General features: G+C 44.6%; 1 protein-coding gene across 1 annotated transcript in view; it reads right to left on the bottom strand.

The window, feature by feature from the left end:
- Positions 1-1,603: 1,603 nt before the first annotated feature.
- The window catches only part of LOC142364629 (uncharacterized), a 50,298-nt gene continuing 26,185 nt past the window's right edge, over positions 1,604-25,716 (bottom strand). The window contains exons 7-9 of the mRNA XM_075444545.1: positions 6,980-7,056; positions 2,908-3,010; positions 1,604-1,660 (exon numbers count right to left, since the gene is read on the bottom strand). Of these exons, the coding sequence (XP_075300660.1) occupies positions 2,987-3,010; positions 6,980-7,056 (101 nt within the window). The 3' untranslated portion in view covers positions 1,604-1,660; positions 2,908-2,986. The remainder of the gene's footprint in view (positions 1,661-2,907; positions 3,011-6,979; positions 7,057-25,716) is intronic.

The raw sequence follows: 25,716 nt of genomic DNA, 5'->3' as shown, positions 1-25,716 counted from the left end.
ATCGTTTCACTGCGCAGGTACACAGTGGCCATGGCACTGGCGGGTCTGACAAGCAAAATGTTGTTGGAGGGCTGTTCTAGCTGTTCATCTCCTGTCTTTTTTTCCAAGGGTGACCATTTAAAGTTCATTTTCACGCTTTCCCGGCTAGAAAGCCTCTGCCGTGCTGCAGACCCAGCCGGCGGCACAGAACCCCGTTGCTGCCCTCCCGCTCCTCCCGCCCTGCTGGGATGGGGAGGAGAGCTGGAAGAACATGGCAGAACGCTGGGGCTGGGACAAGGACAGCTTAACAGAGCAGCAGAGGATGAGAAAAGCACCAGCAGCAACACTGACAAAGGGAACACCCAAGCGTGGGGGACGCACGGCGCACCTCCCTCTCTGCCGGATGCCCGCCTGCCCAGTGCCAGGTTCCCCTGCCAGCCGCGAGCACCACGGCCGGGCACCCCGCACCCTGCACCGGACGAACCCGGGACGCCTTCCTGCACTGCCGGAGAAGAGCGGTACCCCCTGCCGCAGCGCCTGCCAACGCTGGTCTGCTTCCTGGGGTTGGCAGGGAGAACCCGTTATTCAGTTTGATCCACTCGGTGCTACAGCTCCCAAACTGAAAACACGAAGAGGATCAGGCGGGGAGTTACATTTTCTCTCCTCTCCTCTTCCTTTCTCTGTATTTCTTGCTCTTTACCCAGATGTGACGCAAACATATGAAGATGTGCAGGAGTTTATCCTCACCACGTGGCAGCTCAAAGCACAGAATTCCAAACCACGCAACACACCTCACCACCACCAGCAGGATTAGAACTTGCTACCTGAATTACAGATACTTGAATGGATATAATCTTTCAATACTTCGGATAAAATTCAATGAAAAATTCAGTTTGCTTAACATGGAGTTTAGTTTGAAATCTGAATTTTGTTACAGCAGATCTGATTGCCAGATGTCAGATACACAAAACTTTTTTAACTAGCTCCCCCCCTTTTCTTTTTTTAATTGCGTGTATCACAAATGCAGTTTAGGAAGGATGGATGAAATGTGTAAAGTTGTCATTCTCAGATAGTGGGATCCACACAGGGAACACGCACAAGATTTCAGCTTTTCTTGGTTCCTCTAGGCTGAACTGCAATCAAGGATTTTTCACATTTTAGTTTGTTTTGAGGGAGGTTCTTAGGAATAATTAATTCTGTAAAAGGCATGGGGTTTGCTGCTGTTAGAAATATAATAAAGTTTTGAGAAATTAAATCACATAAACAAAAAGGAAAACATATTTCCACTGCTTCTCCCACTCCCTGAGTTTCCAGTAAATTGTCTATTAAGACAGTTTTTAATGACCTTTTTATGCTGCTTTGTTAGCATTTTCTACACTTAACTTCATCATACCCCCTAATTTTACTGCAGCAACATCAAAATATAATGATCTTATTGCCATAAAGCAAAGTATTATCACAAAGACATCTCCTCACAATCCAAACATGTTTAAGTAGGGCAAGCCAAAAGGAGAAGCTTCCTTACCACTCAAAGGCAAGGCACAAACACGAAACGCACCAGCATAGCTAACAGCTTATACGTGACTGACCAAAACAGGGTGAAAAATTCAAAGGACTTACTTCTTTTCCCCCCTTTCCTTTATCTCCTTCTTCCCCCTTTTCCTAGACATCCAGGACATCTCTGTTTTCATAAAAATGAGTTGTAAGTCACAAATTAACATTAGAATTCACATTTCTGTTTCCCACAGTGGCCACGTACCTCACAGCAAATACAAAATAAAATGCTATGATAAAAACCTTTAAGTCTTGCATATTTGAAGTGGGAAGCAGAGTTAAAAATAAAACAGCCTTCTCACCACCATCATCACGAAAATAATGCGGAAAAGAAACGTGAATCTTTTAAATTCTACTTGCAACTGCGAGAAACTGCTGCTAATGTTGTGAAACCAAGAACCTTCCTTCCTGCTGTGATACCATACAAAGCATAAGACACATGAGAAACTGTGGTAAATTCAGTTTTGTTTCTTTTCCTTTTCTTTTTAAGGAAAAAATAGTTGTACAAGGATAAGCAATATCACCAGAAATTGCATTCTCTATATGACTTGCCAGTCAATCTAGACAAACCAAAAAGAGGAAAAAAGAATTAAAAAAAAGCTATGATTATCTGACAGTACTTCAGCCTGTGGCTTACTGTGTACTTCTTTCCAGAAACAATCACCAGCTGGTACCACATTAAGAACAACCTTCTCCTAAGGCGGTCCGGCAGGCTCCTCCCAGCTCTCTAACAGAACAATCCCAACACCAAATGAGTCTCTACCCTGGATCTCACCCCAGCCAGAAGAGACTCTGGATACAAGCCAGCCAGTGCCCAGTGGTGACCTCGTGCTCTCCCAGTCTTCGCTTTTCGTGAAGCACTACCAAGCACCAGCAGGAACAGCGGTACAGAAAGGCAGCCGCAGCAGCTTGGCAGCTCAGTCCCCAGCGCCCTGCTGGTGCACGTCTCTACAAACAGCTGTCTAGCTCTTTTGTTACTTGCTTTTGCTTAGCTTTGTATAGTTGTGTTATATATAGACTTCTCGAACTAACAGAAAATAATAACAGAGAATAAAATGCATCACACGAGGCTACAAGCACGCAATGACAGCAGATAACTTGAAAGTACAGCCACAGGATGATGCTGGGGGCCCCAGCACTATAAAAACTCATCACTGGTCACCACAGAAACACAGACTCCGGAGCTACATAAAACCAGCTTTAGGCGTAACAAAGTGACCAAAGAACAAGTCTCCAAAATCTGTAAATCACACTATGTAGTAAACTCCGACATACCACGGAACGGCAAACCAAGAGCAAGTAGCAGGTCTGCATTAGCAGCTGCGTAACAATTAACACCAGTGGACCCAAAAAGGCAGCGTAGGAAACACTCACCACCAGCAGGACACACCTCTGGCAAAGGACATCGGACGCTGGCAACTCACTGTAGCTCTCCAGTCCCCGGCTAAAACCATCAACCGCCGGAGTCACAGGGGCACTGAAAAGAGGAGCATAACATCAGAGAAAGGGGTAAAGAAGTCATCTATCAGCTTTAATCATACATAAAGTGAACTTTCAGCGTTAGCTTCATCGCAACAATAACTCTTTGATTAGACTGTTAAGACTTCAATTAAGCTAACAGTAAATTGTTGGCTTTGTATATAAGGGGTATTCCTTCGGGCCACATTAACTTCCCAGGCAGTAATGCAAGAAATTGATGGAGAATTTGGGAAATCTAGTCTGTGAACTGGAGCAACGAGCTGGTAACAGGTTGGTAGACAATGCACCATTAACACAGTGTTATAGTTTGGCTGCGGCCAGCAACTAAAGCGCCACGCGGCCGCCCCTCCCTCCGCCGGGGTGCGGAGGAGAATAGAAAGAAACAGGCAGAAACTGGTTGGTCGGGATAAGGGCAGTTTAACAGAACAGCAAACAAAGGGAACAGGAACAACAATGATACTGATAAGGAGAATACACAACACAAACAGCAGGAACAGACAGAGCCACTCTCACCACCCGCCGCCACTGCGTGCTCCTGAGCCGCAACTGAGTTCCCGCCGTCTGCTCCCCCCCACCGGAACCCAGCATGACGGCACATGGTATGGAATACCCTGCTCTGTTTGGCCAGGTGGGGTCAGCCCGCCCGGCTGTGTCCCTTCCTGGATGCTGGTGAAAATTAACCCTGTCCTGGCCGAACCCAGGACACAAAGACTGTTAAAATCAAAAACAACAAATTGGTAGAAGCAGATTTTCCTCCTTCCACACTGTCCCCTCATAGGTAAGACCCCATCCATGTCCTGAGCAGCAGTACAGAAGGTCCAGAAGGATGGTGAATTTACTGCTCATCCGGACTGAAATCCCAATGCAAGTAACTTCTTCAGTGAACCAGGGTCACCTCGGCCTCTACAAGGTTCAGTAACGAGATGGTTTCAGTTCTAGTCTAATATTAAGCACAAGCCTTCCTGAGCTGTTTTGGAATGGCCTTTGAAACTGTGCAAGATGGAGTTAAACTGGGGCATATTCTTCATTCTTCCTTTTCAGTTATGCTTTCACTTGACATCTAGCTACTTCTCCAGCTGCTTTCTAACTATGTACTGGATCTCCCAACAGCTTCTTTGGCTCTATTCATGCATATTTTTCTTCATTCTGTTATTAGAATAACCGAATTAAACTGTTTGCATTGTGTATGCTTCATGGTTTTGTGGGGTTTTTTGAGATAAGAGTGACAAACAGAGATGTTTAATGTTCTCAACTGAGAAGGACAACAAGAGTGGAAAATCACTTGTTCATACGTTGACCTTTACTCATTGTGATTTGTCACACTGAACAGGACTTTGGATGCTTTGCATTCTCTTCCTTCATTCAGACAATGCCTTTTACCGCAAGTTACAACACAACACAACTCCTTAGGGGTGAGGGGACTTCTTCCTTCCTTGTAGGGAATGATCAATTGCTTATACTCTGAAAGCAAAGACACGCCTCTTCCAAGACTCTGTATCACGTTACAGTACTTTTAAAATCAAGCAGCTTATTAACTTAATGACTGAAGTTATTTTTGTTGCTTTTTACCTATATTTCTAATCTTTCATTCTGAATCTCCCTGGGCACCCAAAATACTGATGATCAACAAGTTCTTCTTTTGCTTTCCATGTCATCTTCTGTGGTTGCTTCTGTAGGGCAAGGCGTTTCCTTCCCTCTCCCCACAACAGCCACCCTTCCAGGTCACCAGGCCATCCGCACTTTTCCTTTGGTCAGAAAGGGTAACATCCGCGCTTGCGTCTCGCTGTCTTCACTACCACCCGTATTTGTGCCATGCTCTTCTTCACTTGTCACTTGTGCCGCTCCTTATAAAGCAAGGAGTCTTCATCAAAAAATAAAGCAACGATCTTGCTTCACACGGCAGTTTCATACGCTCCTAATCAGTCGGAAAGATCTCACTGACAAGCGGGGAAGTTACAGGTCAGCAAAGCTAATGGTCTACTTTAAACTGCCGCCTGTGTTGTCAGTCGGCTGATTCGCGAGCATCTGAGCTGTCCGCGCACAGTCGGCACTACAGACAGACAGAGGTGATAACTTTGTCAGTCAGACAATATTATTCCATCTCTGTGTGTCAAGCAGAGCCCTGATTCATATCTCTAAATGTCTTTTACATCTCTTGACCAGTTTTGAGATGGAGAGGCCTGAACTGAATATAGCCATCCTAGGGCAGGCATACTTTTTATAACATTATTATAATACTATCATCTATACCACTTTTAATCCCATTTATTAAGGAGCTCAGCTTTGTGTCTGATTTTTAATCACAGCTGAAAAATTAGTAGATACCTTCAGAGATATCTCCACAAATGACTCTCTTGATTGCTTCCTGAATCTGGTCTCTGCACGCATGCTTGATGTCCGGAGTTTCATATCAGAGACAATTCGTCTCAGAACAAAGAGCAAATTTAGAAGCTACAAGTTCCATTTTTCCTTTCCCAAGCACACCAAGGTGGCGTTGGGTGAAGACTTCAGACATTTGATAAGGATCTCCGTTACCTCAGGAAGTCTGTAACCGACCACGAGAGACAAACAGCTTCCTACTGCCTGGCAGCGCGCTCGTTCCCCAGAACAGAGCTTCACCCTTCTCAGGCTGAAGCATCACTAATTGGGACGCTTCTGAAAGGCCACACAAAACCCTGAGGATAATTACTGCTGCGCTGATGGCATCTTCAGCAGCAACCTCTGGCAAGGCAGCAGTGCTACCCAGCTGGCTTTTTGAAATTGTAGATCCCTACTATAAGCCCTGTGTGATAAAGGGTGTAGCCTGAGTAGACTCACAGAACTGCTCTATTCTGAGGTTTAAAAATGGGCATTTAAAAAAAAAAAAAAATCACTAAATCCAGGAAGTGTCAGTTTCTTCTTCTTGGGCAAAGTCCAACTGGGTTAATTTCCAGTACTCAAAAAGATTACCTTAAAATGACTGAAATTGTATCTACCTATTTTAAAATATCATTATATTTTATTTTATTAATAATAATAGAAATAAAGATCTCATTTTATGCTGATAGATGTGCAAGCAGTTTCTTGCCTAAATACTTTTTTATAGAAAGTTTTGAGAATAAGGACTGCTACCTAGAAAGTGACAAGTCACACAAGATTACTGTAGCTGACAAAAAAAAAAAACCCTGGAATATCCCCCCCCTAAATTGAGTTAAAATTAATTTCACCTGAGAGCTGTGTATCTGAAAGCACAGAAAGTTGTTGTCAAAATATGCAAGACCCCCTCGCTCTGCCCCATTAGGCACAAAAACAGTTGTGGGTTTTTTTTTTCCTCCAGCTACTATAGAGTAGAATAATAGTCCTCACTGGGAAACTATTTATTTAAAAACACTTTTAAAGCACATTTGGAGTGGAGAAGGTATTTTCTCAGGGTTGATTTTTTTCATGATGAATGCATCAATATTCAGTCATTAGTAGTGTCAATACACATAAGTAGATCTTTAAGTTCTTGATAGTCATAGGGCTATTAAACGCTAAATAAGCATTAACTGTTACTTATTTCTTCAAGAGATCAAAAAAAATGCTTTAACTATGTGAGATTAACACTAGCACTCCCCTCTCCCCCCTTTCCCCCAAAAAAACTTACTGTTTTCTTATCACCCTTTCTTCAGAGAAAAAACTGATTAAAATGATGCCAGTAGGATGGTGTAAGAACTTAGTGTAGTATTCAAGGAAGTACTTTTCAAACTTGCAGAACTGTTTCCTTACAACGGAGATCTGAATTCTGAATTTTGGTTTGCTATATTCAATTATTTAGAATAGATCGAATATTCAAGAAAAAAAAACCCAAAACAGTAAACACCTGTATCCAGTAAATTCCCTAAGATTATCTCACATAAATATTCACTTCACTAATAAACCCCATCATTAACTGTTTCACCCCAGCCGTATTCCCCTCTGAGACCACTGTGATGGGTATACAACTTACTGTAAAACTTTGTTCTGAAGGTCGGGATTGTTCCATTGGTAGCATCAGTGGAAGTTTGTCTTCTGCAAAATGCTTTCCTGCAAGAGAAGAGAAGCAAGTACAATATTTTATTTTTCAAGAAGCTTAAAATACAAAGTTGAAACAAAAGTAAAGCAGAAAACATTTATTATATGCAAAAAACTGCAAGAAAAGTCAAGACGTCAAAAGTCAAGACGTTCTGCTTTCCATGACCTAGCGTGCCTAGGAAGTGACAGCAGCCTTCAGAGAATTCAGCTCCCTGAAACGAATGGCTGTTGCAATGTAATTACTCCTCAAGCTCTTACAACAGAGACAAACAGCACACGCAACTCAAGAACCAGCGGTCTACTACTGTTCCCTTCTATGCCAGGAGTACACCAAGAACTGAAAATGAATACAGTGAAGATCTTGACATCAAATGTTCCATTACAGTTTAAATCGCTATCTCCGAGCCGTTTATGAAACTTTTTTCCCCCAGAAGTATTGTGCTAATATTCTTCTTCAGTTTCTGTCTCGAGCTAGATGCTGAAACGGGGTGGGTTACGTGTGGATAACGGCTCTGCAAAGAGAATGAGGGCAGGAACAGTCACTTTCTCAGGCTGACTTTTGGTCTACTTTTTCCCAGTTTATTCTGCCACTAGCGCTACCAGTGTTTCACCTGCATTCCATCAGATGGAGCCACAGTATTTTTTAGTCACGAAACAGCACAGCGCTGGCAGGCTCCAAGCTGTTTACTTGCTAAGGACAGGCATCAGCCAGCAGCTCTGGGGAGGAATGCACATGCTGCAAGGACCGAGCTGGATTTCCCTCCTGGTGACAACCGCTGGGTATTGCATCTCTCTCTCCTTTCTAACTCCCCAAACTTCAGCCCACACCCATGTCAGCTGCGGGAGACCTGGAAATACTGCAGGGCTTTACGCTACTTTCTGGACAAAAATACACTTTCCACCTCTTCTGGCAAGACCACCACAGAGCCCAGCACCTTCATCACCAGCCAACGCTGACTGGCACTTCACAGGCTCAGGTCATCAGACACTTCCTAGACATTAGAGCATGAAGTACACTAGTGAAATAATTAAAATAGAACATTTTGCTTCTCGTAATGCAAAAGCAAGCTTGGCTTTAGAAGGAGGAGTATTTTAATTATTTTTTATCGGTTACATCAGTAGCACTGTAAAATTTCAGTTTTCCCAGCAACAGAATCAATGGAGTATTACGTCTAAAATCTTTTCACAGAATCACAGAATGACACGGGCTGGAAGGGACCTCTGTGGGTCATCTAGTCCAACCCTCCTGCCGAAGCAGGGTCGCCTACAGCAGGCTGAACAGGACCTTGTCCAGGCGGGTCTTGAATATCTCCAGAGAAGGAGACTCCACAGCCTTCCTGGGCAGCCTGTTCCAGTGCTCCGTCACCCTCAGAGGGAAGAAGTTCTTCCTCATGTTCAGACGGAACTTCCTCTGCTTCAGTTTGTGCCCATTGCCCCTCGTCCTGTCGCTGGGCACTACTGAAAAGAGCTTGGCCCCATCCTCCTGACACCCACCCTTCAGATATTTGTAAGTATATATAAGGTCCCCTCGCAGCCTTCTCTTCTTCAGGCTGAACAAGCCCAGCTCCCTCAGCCTCTCCTCATAGGGCAGATGTTCCAGTCCCCTCACCATCCTTGTAGCCCTCCGCTGGACTCTCTCCAGTAGCTCTTCATCTTTCTTGAAGTGGGGAGCCCAGAACTGGACACAGTACTCCAGATGAGGCCTCACCAGGGCAGTGCAGAGGGGAAGGAGAACCTCCCTCGACCTGCTGGCCACACTCCTCCTAATGCACCCCAGAATACCATTGGCCTTCTTGGCAGCCAGGGCACACTGCTGGCTCATGGTTAACCTGTCGTCCACCAGGACACCCAGGTCCCTCTCCGCAGAGCTGCTCTCCAGCAGGTCCACCCCAAGCCTGTACTGATGCATGGGGTTGTTCCTCCCCAGGTGCAGGACCCTGCATTTGGCTTTATTGAACCTCATCAGGTTCCTCTCTGCCCAACTTTCGAGCCTGTCCAGGTCACGCTGAATGGCAGCACAGCCTTCTGGTGTATCTACCACTCCTCCCAGTTTGGTGTCGTCAGCAAACTTGCTGAGGGTACACTCTAACTCTTCATCCAGGTCACTGGTGAAGAAGTTGAACAAGACTGGGCCCAGTACTGACCCCTGGGGAATACCACTAGTTACCGGCCTCCAACTAGACTCAGCGCTGACTACATGCTGACTACTCCTGATAACCTTCTTTTCTTCCACTCGCTTGATGATGACCTCCAGGATAAGCTGCTCCATCACCTTTCCCGGGATGGAGGTGAGGCTGACCGGCCTGTAGTTCCCTGCGTCCTCTTTCTTGCCCTTTTTGAAGATTGGAGTGACACTGGCCTTTCTCCAGTCCTCGGGCACCTCTCCTGTCCTCCAGGACCTCTCAAAGATGATGGAGAGTGGCTCAACAATGACATCCACCAGCTCTCTCAGCACTCGTGGGTGCATTCCATCGGGGCCCATGGATTTGTGGACGTCCAGATCGCTTAAGCGATCCCTCACACAGTCCTCCTCAACCAAGGGAAAGTCATCCTCTCTGTGGGCTTCTTCTCTTACCTCCACGGCCTGGGATTCCTGAGGGCCTGCCTTGGCACTGAAGACTGAAGCAAAGAAGGCATTCAGTAGCTTTGCCTTCTCTGTATCCTCCGTCACCAGGACACTCGCCTCATTCAGCAGCAGCCCCACATTGTCCCTAGCCTTCCTTTTGCTGCTGATGTAGTTGAAGAAGCCCTTCTTGTTGTTTTTGACATCCCTTGCCAGCTTCAATTCCAGGTGGGCTTGGGCCTTCCTCGTCGCATCCCTGCATGCTCTGACCACATTCCTGTACTCTTCCCAAGTGGTCTGCCCCTCTTTCCACTTTCCATGGACCTTTCCCTTCCACCTGAGCTCTGCTAGAAGGTCCTTGTTTAACCATGCAGGTCTCCTGCCTCCTTTGCTCGATTTCTTTCTCAGGGGCATGCACCGCTCCTGAGCATGGAGGAAGTGACGTTTAAAGAGCGACCAGCACTCTTGGACCCTCCTGCCTTTGACAGCCCTGGCCACGGGATTCCTCCCAGTAGCTCCTTGAAGAGGCCAAAGTTAGCCCTCCTTAGGTCCAAGGTTTTGATCTTGCTTATCGCCCTGCTTCCTTAGGGGTGACTCTGTTCAGAAGGCGCAGCCACTAATCCTATCACTCTAATCCGTAATCCAATTAACCCTCAGGCTTTCTCGCTGTTTTGTAATTCTGCTTTTTGGTTTGGGAGTTTCAGTTTTTAAAATATATTATGAAGGCCCTGAACATTATTGCTTCTGCTGCTGTTACTGTTCTTATTCTGAGCTGGTTTTCCGCGGTGACTGTGGTGTGCAAATACAGACCAAAAATACTCCTGCTTTTCTGAATGCATCCTTTAAAGGATGTGCTTTATTCTTCTCTCTGCTCTTATTTTCTTTAAGTCTTGCCTTTACCCCCGCTAAACAGTAATTTTTAAAATTACACAGCTCCATGCCATCTCAGACACAAGGATTTTGACCCATTAATTTGGTTCTCACGGCTGCAAGAACTGTCCCTTTGATCTCATTAGTATACAAAGTACACCAGTGATCACAGTGACTGCAGGTAATTCTCTGTTTGTGTTTGAGAAATTTGCTACACCATTAATCATCGTCCATCAGTTTGTTTGCCCACTTTTGTTCTTTGGAACAATTCTGCTTTGCATAACCAGAGTTCTGGCAAAAGGGAAGCGTTCAGTGTAACAACAGCAGAGACTGCACTCAGGCAGATTCCAGCATGTTACTGCAAGTCTGAAAAGACACTTCAGTATCCAGATCAGTTGAAGCCTCCTGGGTGGCGTGTAACTTCCCAGTTTATGTCTGTCGAGGCACTGGACAGCGTACTTAAGAGTAGAACATGGCTCACTCTTGACCAAGTTGGGCTTAGCCAAAGAGAAATGGTGAAAAAAATTAGCAGAGACTTTGCACTGCCACAGAATTTTCAGGCTTCAAACCATTCTTGTGGGGAATGTCAGCCATCAGTCCATGCTTCTTTGTCAACTGATAGCATATTTTGATGATGCTAATGACAAAGCACGGTGACATCCATTTGAAGTTCAGGTTTATCTGATGTACAATACACCACAGCAGTATTTGTTCACAAAGCAAAACAGGCGTTGTTAGAACACCCAAACAGCATCGACAAAGCAAACAAACACACAAAATGACAAGAATGCTTCCACCCCCAGAGCAGAAGTACCATTTTTCTACACCCATGACCAACATCAGTGAAATACCACCCCATCTTGCTACATTTTTCATGACTTGCTTCTGGCTAGTGATTTCTTCTGACACACCATCCAGAAACAGGGAGGGAAAACAAATCAATATTCTAGCTAATCTGAGTTGCTGAAGGCAGTTTGCTTTTTCCACATCATTTTAATTCTCTCTTGATAATCCATACAGCAGATTAAAATATAAAATAAAAATCTAAAATCCCTAACAGCAAGAAAGGGAACATTTTGCCATCAAAAATTTTTCCTGGACTGAAAGAAGTGTTACCTATGCTACTGCAGGATTAGAAAAGTTTCCAGTTTGTTTACCACGAATATTAAAGTCTTCTAGAAAAGTGTGACAGCAGGAGCGACACCGCATACAATGATAACCCATTAAGCATGTAATTTCTTCCCTCTATTTTTAATTCTATCCAGCCATGAGCTGTCCACTGTTCAGTGCAAGATTAATGAATCACACTCTAATTGCTTTTCACATGTCAAGCTCTACTCCAAGTCTTAGGGTTTCAAGAACCTAATGTCAAAACACTTTTTCCTTTGGCTATATCACAGGAAGCTAACTCCATCAAATGTAGTGATGCATTAGGAATAATATTAATTACATAGTTTCTGAAGATTTCAGTCTGTTCTACAGTTTGAGTAGATTGCAACACTTCGCCAGTAGTTTGAACAACACAAACTGATTCAGCCTTGTGAAGCAGGAATGGTAGCACAACAGTAACGCTTCCTCGGATGAGACCAGTACGATCACCGTCTAATTGCCAAATCAGCTAACTTCTTGCATTAATCACTTCTGTTCAGCAGACAGGCTTCTGGTGCATGATCGCTCAGACCCAGTGTGTTGGGTCCCTGCACGCACAGTACCTGGGAGAGCTTGTTTTATGGGGTTGGATTGAATTCCAGGACTTTGCTACTCTTAATCTGAGAAAGTTTCCCCTGTTCCTCCCTCGTACTGACAATGAGCCAAGTCAGGAAGGAGGACGGGAGCTCGGTATCTTTATCATACTGATACCAACACGGGGTTTTGATGCTTTGCAGATGACAGCCAATCCTCTAAACCAAACCAGCTTTTTACATCTTTTACCATCCTTGCTTGCTGCACTGTCTAAATGCAAAGCCGAGCTGTCTGCCGCATCAGCACAGCCCTTCTGCTCCCGCCTTTCATACTTCTTCTCTGCATGTGCTATACAGCTAGAGACTTTAGAGAGGAATATGAAGCCAAAAAGGTGGAGGCTTTTTAGAATCCTTTTCCCATTTTGTAGGGGTGACCATACAGTACAGCCACATTCTAGTGACTGCATTTTGTCTTACAGGCAAATGCTATGGCAGTGACATAAACATGAAAAAGTGATGGCTAGTTTGTGGTGTATCAATTATATTAATTTGACCAGAAGACTATGGAGAGGGACTTGCACTGCCCACTCATCAATAATTTACTCTTTTTTCACTACAGCCTAGAATTAGACAAGTCCCTTAAAGAGCTTGTAATAAATGCACCTCAGGCTTCCAGAGACTCATTCCTGCCCAGGAGTTTGAAAATAACTATCTTCAACTCAATTAAAAATTTGTCTCAATACATCATGCCGTTCCAAAATATTGAGCTAATTCAGATATGCTTCTACAGTTACACGGCCCTGAATAACTCTTTTTGTCTAAAGGGTCTTCTAAGTTTATAGCAGGCTAATAATTTCAGCGTCAGAGCCATTAAAATATTAGCAGTATTTGTTCTGTAGAAAAGGAAATGCAGAGGTACGTCCTACTGAACTAACATCTCGCCGACATTTTTGCTGTGGCAAAGGAATGTGTATCGGGCTAACGAGCAGACGCTGCACGCCGTGTTGCGACAGGTAACGCTCTGTCAGTGCAAACCAGACACAGCAGAGACGCGGCAGCAGCCTGACCGCTGCCTGCACAAATGGCAGTCCCTTGTTCCCGCTACCTGACTCTCTGCTGTCTCCTTTCAAAGAGCTTCAAGCAATCAAATTATATCAAAAATGAATGAAAATTGGGCAGTTATTCCACCACTTGTCTGGAAACCAAGGGCTTGTGCCTTGCACAATGCAGCAGAAGAGCATGTAAGCACTATGTGTGGTGCTCAAAGTACTGCAGTTCACACAAGAAAACATTTTGGCTGAGCTCAGGGTCCCAGAGTTTCTTTTCTTTCCACTTTCTAGGGCAATCTTGCAAGTGACAGGGTCAGCCGCTAGGATCTGCGAAGTACAATCTCATTCCATCAGCACACAATTTCCCTTCACTTTTCTCCTTGTCACACTGATTCACTAAATCCACATATGGATTCTAGCTGTTAACTTTGAATAAAACCATCTGTGATACATCTTGAGGTGTTGCACGATTTTCACGAGCACATGCAGCAATCACAGCAATCACTGGGTTCATTACACCACATCATTGATTCTTGTACCACACCACAGTAATTTATCACAGAAGCAAAAAGAAACAAACCTAGATCAATTTGTCTGACACAGTTTTAAACAAAAATGATGTCTTCTTACAGTAACTGCTCTTAGGATCATAACGTAGAAGGAATGACAAAAACATCTGGAGGAAACAAGGGCTGTACAGTTCAACAACCACTCAAAACACGGAACATACTATAAACAGAGTTCATTAGTTCACATTGCGACAGATTTTTCCCCGTCTCAAAAAAAATAATCTCTTAAAGTCTGTTACAGATGTATTGTTTACGGTTTTTATTGCTTTGATAACAGGGAGGATTCAACCGCTGCTGTGACTCACGCCTGTGGTATGCAACAGCATCTGAAATACCAACACTCCATCCCCAGCACCTACTGCCTGACCTGCTTCAAGGGTCTCCCTCTCCCCGCCACGTCACATCTCATCAGGCAGTCCCTGAGAAAATGGGAATTTGGTAACTGCAGTATGTATTTAATACCTGAGGCAGGTTTGAAAAGCAGATTAGTCAGGTAAAGTGATAAGAAGCAGAAAGAAAAGGTAGGCAGGGGTAAGACTATTTCAACATTAATGAAGGTAAAACCCAAGACACAACCTTATTAGCGAAAATCACTGCCCTACACCAAAATTCAGTTATTAAATAGACGTGACCTCATCATCAGTTATTCCAGTATCAGCCCCGTTATCTCCTTTGAATGACACACCTCCAGTGAACTAAAAGGAACATCACCTTCATGCTTACTCCTCCATGAACATGCTGCTCAGATTACCAGTCTCAATGAAAGCAGCCCTCAGACCACTCCGTGGCTCTGCAGGTTTATTACAGTCGCCAGTGGTCTCTTCATCGTAGCCATACCCTCACATGAATTTGTTGCACATGTCATTCTCTGGCTGTTATAGGCCTGTTAAATGTAAGTAATTTCTTAATATTGGCTTTCAAGTTTTTGGCTACTTCTTCAAGCTCCTTCTTAATCCTGATAATTCCAGTTAGCATTCATATTCCCTAGTTTATGCTTCTCTTACTGTCTTCATTAATTTTATGACTTTGGTTTTGAAGCAACTACAAAATACTAATCAATTAAATATTTCATCACTTGTTTTCCCAAGAAATTATCCTCTCTTACTTTTTAAGACGAGAATGCTGTCTATGGAAAAATGATTTCTGATGTATAAAAGACAACTAACCTTTAACTTGGTACAAAACCTGGACTCTTTCTTTAGAGGAGTCCAGCATAATTGCCTGAACAGTGACTTAAGAGCTCAGACAATGAAATGGAGAGTACCGTGTAGGCGTGCAAAAAGCTCTCTGAAGAGTTGTAAAAATATATTGCCATTTGAGTGTCACTTGATCACAAAAACATTAAAGCAATTAGATGCCACTGAGTTGCACAAAAATGGATACAGGTAAAATATAACACACAGTTTAATTCCTCAATAAATTCTACTATTGTTTATTAAAGGCACTTTCAGACACAAAAAGTGACAATGTTTCTGGAATCTACGAAGACAGCGTTTGGTGACTGTCCACAAAGACATACCTAGGACAGCCTACTTGACTCAAAACAGCCCCTCCTTCAGCCTGTGGCTACTGAAGAGAGAGGAAGTGTCCAGGTTCTCGCTGACCTGTGGGACATAAGTCCGTCCAACGGCTTTAATACGCATAGCACGACAGCCAGAAGGAAGCACAAGCTTTTGCTAAGTCACCCCAGTTTTCTCGCAGTCCTGAGCTTCCTAGGGACCAAAGGGTGGAAAGGAAATTCTTTAAGACCTTGTTAAGGACAAAACGTGCAAGTTTCTATCACCCAATTTTTCTGTGTTTACCCTTCTTCTAGTTATTTCTATCAAATCAATAATCCTAAGATAAACAAACATTATTTCATAAGCTTCTTAGGAAGGTTCAACATTACGCGGCCTGAAATACAAGCTTACAATTAATCTGTAGTGTCAGCTACCTTGTTTTTATCAGTAAGCATCCAGAAAAGTGATCGTATTTTTACTTCAGCTTTTTACAAAACACATGGTATTTTCTCTTCACTATTTTTCACTCATTGATTAAGCTGACACTTCCAAAACTAGTGTTAATTTAACTGTAATTTGAGAACTCATCTGTTCAGCTCGCCTATTTTAAATTAAGGTGACTAGACACCAAAGTAGCTTTCTACTTCTAGCAGAAAATGGAGTTTTCCCCTATGTACCACATGCAAAACATCACCCTTATGCAGAAATGTTCAGATTTGTTCACGGAAAGAAGTCTTTGCCCTCAAAACAACATTTGTGAGTCAAACACCAAGAAATCTTTATATCAGCTTCTGGCTTCGAGGGTTTTTTACTGTTGTTGGGTGCTGGTTTTTTAATAAAACCCAAGTATTTTCTACAAGGACACAAAAAAATGTCCAGGTAAAATAATTAGAAAGCGTTTAGGCTCAGATTATACCATGGTGTAAAAACAATCTACAAATGCAGGATACGGAACACGTATGTGGTGATTTTACCTTTGCTTTAGAGAAGTGTTACAGACTTGGACTCAATCTAACCAAGTCCCAGCTTGTTCTCCGCAAAGTTTTGAAACGCAGTTTTCATTAGGATCAGTTTGTATTTGCACCATCACATTTCATAGTTTTAGGACTCAATCTCCAGCTGGGATTGTCTCATGGTAGATATGTTTTACAGAAAACGGAAAGGCTACACAAGTCTCGGTTTGGTTATTTTCCTCCCACGAACACGTTTGAAGAAGAGTGAGGAGAGGAACGGGTTTGGGGTTTTGTTTTGGTTTTTTGCTTTGTTATTTTTGTGTGTTTGATCACCTGAGAAGCAACTCCAAAAGAAACTTGAATTGTTTTCCAGGCCAACAGACCTGTGAGCTGCACAGAAATCTAGCACATGGCAATGAAATCGATATATGCAATGGTGCTCATTTTTAGCTATAACGCACAAAGCTTCTTGGGAAATGAATCATGCTGAAGTACAGGTCTAATTTTAGCAGACTTGAGGAAATAAAGTAGTCCATTTGCTTTAGAACCATGCTGGGTGAAAGCAAGAAGTCATTGAAGTCGAAATTGTTATCTAAGTACTTTTATGGTGAAAAAACAAATCAAACAAAGAAGCGTGACAAAAACTGTCACCACAAAAAACGACCAGATTTTTTTTTTTTCAGTCAGCCTAGTTTCACACATATCTGTTTGGACACAAATGTATGCGTGTTGTACATGGAAGAGAAAAAAAGACAGGAGCGCAAGACGGACAGGTAGTTCTTCCTAATTAAGTTTCTAACCGGCAGCGCAACAGGCGCAAGCAGAGAGCTGCCATCAGCACGCCCCGGCAGTGCCCGCAGTCCTGCGGCAGTGGCTGACGTCAGGCATGCCAAGCTCCAAGCCTGACAACACACTCCCACACCCCAGTGCTAACGCAGGGACATGGCCCCTGCCAAAGCTCTCTACTCCATCAGATTAAGCAAACAAACAAGCAAAACAGTCTGATGAGCAGGTCCAGACTTGGGATTTTTCCTTAAATACTTCATCAAACCAAAGGGGATGCTTGCAAATTCTCTAGCATTTCAATACTGGGATGCCAATCAGAATTGAGGTTTATGCAGTGAAAAAGTATCTAAATCCCTTCATTACAAAGTCAATCTTAATATGGAAAAGTGCGAGTGCTCCATGTTAGACAGGGTTATAACAGTTCAGTTCCTATCATCATTAATGAGAATGTCATGGCTAAATGCCACCACACCGTTTTGGATCTCCTACAGCCTAACTCAATTCCCACTGAAAACAGCAGCGATCAGATCATTCCATTAACTTCTGTGGCCTTTGGACTGGACTTCAGACTCTACTCGCAACGAGATGAAGTTCTCCATCAAGAGACCAAGCACTCCCACCTCCTGTTGCTTTTGGCACCTGCTTCCTAAAGCTAAGTATCCAAAAAGAGAGTAGGAGGGCCTGCCTCTTCTACACTTCAAAGCAAATTGTGGACTTTCAAAGGACTCTAGGAGATTTTGCCACCTAACTGCAATCATTTCCTTTGAAATTCTTGAGTAAATGCTTTAAGTGAAAAAAAAATTAGCTTCTTTCTTAAAATGCAAGAAATTAATGGTTATTATAGACAGAATATAATACAACACACATGGTTTTCTATTCAGATTTTGCCTTTTTTCATGTAGCACCCTGGGAAAAATTAACAGGTTTTTTCTGTGGTTGTAATATTACGCAGGACAACAATATTACAAGTTAACTGTTACAATCCAAGTAATAGTTCCCAGCAAAAGTATGCTTTTTCCATACATTTCATGCTTGTTTATAGTTATGTAGTTAGTCCTAAAAAGGACATAATTCTGCTGTCATCTTCAGAGTTGTGGGAAACCAAGTAATTTGAGACAGAACAGCACCGTCTCGTGACCTGAAGGATCAGGGCATCCTGTGTCTCCCTTCTCTCTTCTCATGAGAGAAGCCGTTTTCACACATCCAGCTGTAAAAGACCCTGGAAAACAGCAACCGTGAACTGGCATTCGCAAAGCCACGAATCCAAAACTGATTGGCTCTAGTAACTGTTTTATTAGTATATAAGGTATTCACTTGAGCAACAAAATGATTCTGATCGAGCACAAGATTGGGGTCCATGAAATCATTCACCACAAATGGAGCCCGAACGTGGGTATTCGGACATGAAGATATTCGGACATGAAGGTATTCAGAGTTGGAGATTATTACCGGTGGTGAACCGCAGCTGGGACCAAGAGGAGAGACATATGCACACGTGTGCACACACAAGAGGAGACATCACCCTTCACTGGAACGACCGAGGTGAGCAGCTGCGGATTTATAAGATGGGAGAGTCAGCTACAAAGGAGCAAAAGCTCCATCAAGAGATTTTACAGAGAATTTTGAAAGAACACGGGTTTGCAGTATCAGTTACAACGTCGGTTAAATTGTTAGTTTGGATAAGAGACTATTGCTCATGGTACCCTTCCTCAGGTTCGTATGATAGCTCGTTGTGGGCAAAGTTGGGGGAGGAACTGCAGACAAAAAAGGACTTGCAGCTCGAAGTCCCTGACGAAATCATTACAACTTGGAAAACAGTGTATACAGCTTTAAATGCTCTAAAACCCACAGAAACTATCTTACAAGCATCGGCTGCCCCTCCTCCGTTCTCGCAAAAGCAGGAACAGACCGAGCTGCAGTCTTCTGAAATATGTAGTCCTACGTACGACGAAACCCCTAACTCAACACAGGGAATGCGGGGGACAGATCCACCAGAATCTGACGACCCTTTTCATCCCAGAGAAATAGACACCTCACAGTCACAGGCCCTGGTTCTCATGGGGGACTTCAACCACCCTGACATCAGGTGGGAAGACCATACAGCTAGGCAGGCGCAATCCAGGAGGTTCCTACAGAGCATCGATGATAACTTTCTGATGCAAGTGGTGGAAGAACCAACAAGGAAAGGCGCGCTGCTGGACCTTGTGTTAACAAACAAGGAGGGACTGGTGGAGGATGTGAAGGCTGGAGGTAGACTCGGCTGCAGTGATCATGAAATGGTCGAGTTCAGGATCCTGCGTGGAGGAAGCAGGGCGATAAGCAGGATCAAAACCTTGGACCTCAGGAGGGCTGACTTTGGCCTCTTCAAGGAGCTACTGGGAGGAATCCAGTGGGCCAGGGCTCTCGAAGGCAGGGGGTCCATGAGTGCTGGTCGCTCTTTAAATGACACTTCTTCCATGCACAGGAGCAATGCATCCCCCTGAGAAAGAAATCGAGCAAAGGAGGCAGGAGACCTGCATGGTTAAACAAGGAGCTTCTAGCAGAGATCAGGCAGAAGAGAAAGGTCCATGGAATGTGGAAAGAGGGGCAGGCCACTTGGGAAGAGTACAGAAACGTGGTGAGAGCATGCAGGGATGTGACGAGGAAGGCCAAGGCCCACCTGGAATTGAAGCTGGCAAGGGATGTCAAAAACAACAAGAAGGGCTTCTTCAACTACATCAGCAGCAAAAGGAAGGCTAGGGACAATGTGGGGCCGCTGCTGAATGAGGCGGGTGTCCTGGTGACGGAGGATGCGGAGAAGGCAGAGCTACTGAATGCCTTCTTTGCTTCAGTCTTCAGTGCCAAGAAAGGCCCTCAGGAATCCCAGGCACCGGAGGTAAGAGAAGAAGCCCACAGAGAGGATGACTTTCCCTTGGTCGAGGAGGACTGTGTGAGGGATCGCTTAAGCTATCTGGACGTCCACAAATCCATGGGCCCCACTGGAATGCACCCACGAGTGCTGAGAGAGCTGGCGGATGTCATTGCTGAGCCACTCTCCATCATCTTTGAGAGGTCCTGGAGGACAGGAGAGGTGCCCGAGGACTGGAGAAAGGCCAATGTCACTCCAATCTTCAAAAAGGGCAAGAAGGAGGACCCAGGGAACTACAGGCTGGTCATCCTCACCTCCATCCTGGGAAAGGTGATGGAGCAGCTTATCCTGGAGGCCATCATCAAGCAAGTGGAAGAAAAGAAGGTTATCAGGAGTAGTCAGCATGGATTCACCAAGGGGAAATCATGCCTGACCAATCTAATAGATTTCTATGATGACATGACTGGCTGGGTAGATGAAGGGAGAGCCGTGGATGTTGTCTACCTAGACTTCAGCAAGGCTTTCGACACTGTCTCCCATAATATCCTCCTAGGGAAGCTCAGGAAGTGTGGGCTGCATGAGTGGTCGGTGAAGTGGATTGAGAACTGGCTGAATGGCAGAACTCAGAGGGTTGTCATCAGCGGCGCTGAGTCTAGTTGGAGGCTGGTAACTACTGGTGTCCCTCAGGGGTCAGTACTGGGCCCAGTCTTGTTTAACTTCTTCATCAACGACCTGGATGAAGAGTTAGAATGTACCCTCAGCAAGTTTGCTGATGACACCAAACTGGGAGGTGTGGTAGATACACCAGAAGGCTGTGCTGCCATGCAGTGTGACCTGGATAGGCTGAGAAGCTGGACAGAGAGGAACCTGATGAGGTTCAACAAAGCCAAATGCAGGGTCCTGCACCTGGGGAGGAACAACCCCATGCATCAGTACAGTCTTGGGGTGGACCTGCTGGAGAGCAGCTCTGCGGAGAGGGACCTGGGTGTCCTGGTGGATGACAGGTTGACCGTGAGCCAGCAGTGTGCCCTGGCTGCCAAGAAGGCCAGTGGGATCCTGGGATGCATTAGGAGGAGTTTGGCCAGCAGGTCGAGGGAGGTTCTCCTTCCCCTCTACACTGCCCTAGTGAGGCCTCATCTGGAGTACTGTGTCCAGTTCTGGGCTCCCCACTTCAAGAAAGATGAAGAGCTACTGGAGAGAGTCCAGTGGAGGGCTACAAGGATGGTGAGGGGACTGGAACATCTGCCCTATGAGGAGAGGCTGAGGGAGCTGGGCTTGTTCAGCCTGAAGAAGAGAAGGCTGCGAGGGGACCTAATAAATGCTTATAAATATCTGAAGGGTGGGCGTCAGGAGGATGGGGCCAAGCTCTTTTCAGTGGTGCCCAGTGACAGGACAAGGGGCAATGGGCACAAACTGAGGCACAGGAAGTTCCATCTGAACATGAGGAAGAACTTCTTCCCTCTGAGGGTGACGGAGCACTGGAACAGGCTGCCCAGGGAGGCTGTGGAGTCTCCTTCTCTGGAGATATTCAAGACCCGCCTGGACAACGTCCTCTGCAGCCTGCTGTAGGTGACCCTGCTTCGGCAGGAGGGTTGGACTAGATGACCCACAGAGGTCCCCTCCAACCCCTACTATTCTGTGATTCTGTGATTCTGTGAGGATGGACCTGATTTATACCCACCGCTAACTCCGGTGAAGGTTATGGCAACCCCCACCCCCACAGCAGATGAAATTTTACAGCCACAATGACAAAAATCAGTATCGCGTATGTCACTTCTTAAACCCCCCCTTTTGCTCCTAATCCGCTCCCTTCTGCTCCTACACCCCTCCTCTGGCTCCTACACAGCCTCTAACTCGTACGGGACCACTGAATGCTGTCGGACAGCTGAACATATTGTTAGATAAATGGAGGATTAATGCACTCAACAAAGGAGATGTTTCTATCCTTCAAGCTATGCCTGTAGTATATAAGCCTAACCAAGCCCCAGAGTATGCTTATTTACCATACAAGGTTATTAAGGAAGTTCGGAAATCCATACGAGAATATGGTCTCCAGTCTTCGTTTACTGTGAACCTTATACAGGCGACAGGAGAATTATCTGTCATGACCCCTTCTGACTGGCGATCAGTACTTAGCATGGTTCTATCATCTGCACAATATACCATCTGGGCATCAGAATATAAGGAACTTGTAATTGTACAAGTTCTGGAGAAAATTTCTGCTGAACTAGGTATTGGAGAAAACAAGTTGCTGGGTCAAGAAAATTACGCCACGGGGGGAGTGCAAGCGGTGCTACCAAGAGCAGTATTTATGCAAACCGTGGATTTAACTCTCCAGGCCTTGCAAAAGGTGCCAGATCTTGGCCGGCGAGAAACGTCTTTCGTATCAATTCGACAGGGATCTCAGGAACCCTCTGTTCATTTTTTAGATCGGCTACAAACTGCTATTATGAGGCAAATTGAACAAGAAGAAGTCGCTGAGATCTTGCAATTTCAGCTTGCAACCGCAAAAGTACAACAGGGTCCCTCTACAACAGTTGACATATCCAACCTGAGATCAAAGCAAGGTGAATTCCAGCCTAAAACCGCGCAGTCCCTCCGACACAGCACAGCCTGCAGCACCAGCAGTCACCGCACCAGACGGGTCAGCAAACCTCACACCTGCTGGGGCACATGGCCCCCCACGCGTCGCCCCTTCCCACTGAGCTGGTGAGCTCCCCTTGATCAGCAACCAGCGGCACGGCCCAGCCCAGCCCCCCCTTCACTGCCCCCGGCGTGCCCGCCAGGCCCGGCCCGACCCAGAAACGGCACGGCCAGAACCGTTTTCCTTGCATCCAAGCCCTTGGTTGGAAAAAGTGTGTACAGTATCGTTGCTGCAGCAGAATTCCTTGTGGACAAAGAGCTGGCATTAGGTCACCTGGTACCATCTACTGGCCCACGGAACACCTCTGGATTTGTCATTCCAAAAAAGTCTGGTAAATGGAGATTATTACAAGATCTACGGGCTATAAATGCAGTAATGAGCACAATGCAGCCACTACAGCCTGGTGTCCCTAACCCGGCTATGATTCCAGAAGATTGGCCTCTTTTTGTTGTTGATTTAAAGGACTGGTTTTTTACAATTTTTTTACACCCTGATGATTGTGCTCATTTTGCATTTTCTGTGCCTTCAATTAACAACAGCAAACCTACACAGTGACACCATTGGGTCGTTCTGCCCCAAGGCACGATGAACAGCCCCACGATTTTCCAGATAGTCGTGGATGCAGCGCTAAAAGAAGTACGGCAATCTTTCAATCAGATCTACTTATACCATTATATGGATGACATCCTCCTTGCTGCTGAAACACAAAATGTGCTGCTCACTGCTTTTGCCAAATTAGAATCGTCATTAAAGATCTACAGGTTACAGACAGCCCCAGAAAAGGTGCAGAGCAGCCCTGGAAGTATCTAGGACAGAAACTTTTTACTTCACAAGTGTTCCCACAACCATTGCGTTTTGTTCATCAGGTCACCACTCTTCATGATTTACTGAAATTATTAGAAATAGCTAATTGGGTACGACCCCTTTTAGGCATCACAAATGAAGAGATGTCCACTCTATTTACCTTGTTGAAAGGGGACTCAGATTTGTTAGCTTCCAGGAGATTGACACCAGAAGCAAAAACTGTCTTGCAGAAAGTTTCGGATAAAATCGCAACTTCATTTGGCTCCAGAATCAATGTCACCTTACCAATACATTTGTATATAATTTATGCTTTTTTCCAGCCTTATGCTCTTTTAGGTCAGTGGTATGTTAACACGCAGGAGTTGAAGACTCTGGAATGGATCTTTTTGTCTCATACGCCCATGAAAACATTAACCACAAAGGCAGACACGATAGTGTCCTTAATTGCACAAGGTCGGAATCGTTGTCAGCTATTGACAGGACATGACCCTGCTACTATTTATCTGTCGCTGGCTAAAGATGACTTTGTGGTATTAAACAGGGAATCCTTATCGCTGCAAGCCGCTCTAGCTAATTATTTAAATAAGATACGTTACACCCTTCCACAACATAAGCTGTTACATTCCCTCTCTCAAATTCTATTGCAGCCAAAAAAACGATGTGTTCCTGTTCCTATTAAAGGAGCACAAACAGTGTTTCTGGACCGATCAGGGAAAACACATAAGGCTGTAGTTGTGTGGAAACAAACTGATTTGTCAGATTGGCAAACATCTATTTTAATCGTTGAAGGATCAACACAAATAGTTGTACTATCAGCGGCCTTGCATGCCTTTGAATTGTTTTAGACTGAACCACTCAATGTTGTCACAGATTCTGCATATATTGTGGGTATTGTTCAATGCACTGAAGATGCAATGATAAAAGAGGTCAGTAACAAACAACTTTTTTCCTCGCTATTGAAATTAGCTACACTACTTAAAAATCATGTACATGTATATTTCATAATGCATATACGGTCACACACTACTCTACCAGGACCAGTAACTGAAGGAAATGCTGTAGCAGACAAACTGACAATGGCAGCAGTACTGCCGCACAGTTTTGAGCAAGCCCGATTATCTCACGACTTCCTTCATCAAAATGCCTCTTCCTTGCGCAAACTATTTGCTTCGTCCCAAGGGCAAGCCACAGAAATTGTTCGTGCATGCCCTGATTGCCAACGTATTACACTCGTATCATCATATACAGGAGTGAACCCTCGTGGTTTACAAGCCAATGAGTTGTGGCAGAGTGATGTTACACATATATCAACATTTGGTCGATCGCGTTATGTACATGTTAGTGTGGATACTTTCTCAGGATTTCTGATAGCGACGGCACATACGGGAGAAAAGGCATGCAACGTGAAACGCCACTGGCTAAGATGTTTTGCCACTATGGGCATTCCAAAAACAATTAAAACTGATAGTAGTCCTGCTTATGTTTCACGGGCAATTTCTATCTTCCTACAAGACTGGGGTATACAACATGTTACAGGTATACCACATTCTCCCACTGCACAAGCCATTGTTGAACATGTCCATGGGACCCTCAAAGCTACGGTAAACAAAAAAAGGGGAATCCTATGGGCAGTGCTACCCCACAGGAACAGTTAGACAAAGCATTATATGTACTTAATTTTTTTAATTGTGCTGATCAACAGTTATTTACAACAGCAATTGACCACGAATTCGGGATGGTCCCTCCATTTGTGGCTCAGCCAAAAGTACTGTATAAAGAATTTGGGGAATCGCAATGGACAGGTCCTGTACAACTAATAACATGGGGAAGAGGGTACGCCTGCGTTCTTTCAACAGGCCCTCGATGGTTACCAGCAAAATATGTGAAACCATATCATGAGCTGTAAGAACGTAGCACAGAATCTGATGCCAGAGATGACCACACTCAATTTCAAGAAGCAACCTCTGACGTGGAAGCAGAAGAGATCCACTCCGGATGATCCTATTACACGGGGAAAACTGAAAAAATTACAGCAAATGCAAGTACTCTGAAGGCTGCAGTGGGTGCACCACCCACTCCGATTAATACATTTCTTCTATGTTTGGCAATTATCTCCCACAACAGCTCTTTGTATAACGAAGCAATCTTGGAGGACACGGTATATGTGATTTTAGAACTGAGTTTGCGCAGAAGAAAAGGTCAACTAGCAGACACCATGAGGAAAAGTATGAACCTTCATCTGAGGGCTCCCAACAACTGCCCAGAGGTGCCAATCGACATGTACAAAGGATATTAATATATGAAAAAAAAAGAAGAAAAAAAAAGGGGGGGGGAAATGATAAGCACTTCTCGGAAATGTAACGATTATGTATGTTAACATGGCATAAATATCTCGTAGTTGTGTC

The sequence above is a fragment of the Opisthocomus hoazin genome, chromosome 2 (assembly GCF_030867145.1).
Source record: "Opisthocomus hoazin isolate bOpiHoa1 chromosome 2, bOpiHoa1.hap1, whole genome shotgun sequence".
Taxonomy (NCBI): Eukaryota; Metazoa; Chordata; class Aves; order Opisthocomiformes; family Opisthocomidae; genus Opisthocomus; species Opisthocomus hoazin.
This window is presented reverse-complemented; position numbering and strand designations above follow the sequence as displayed.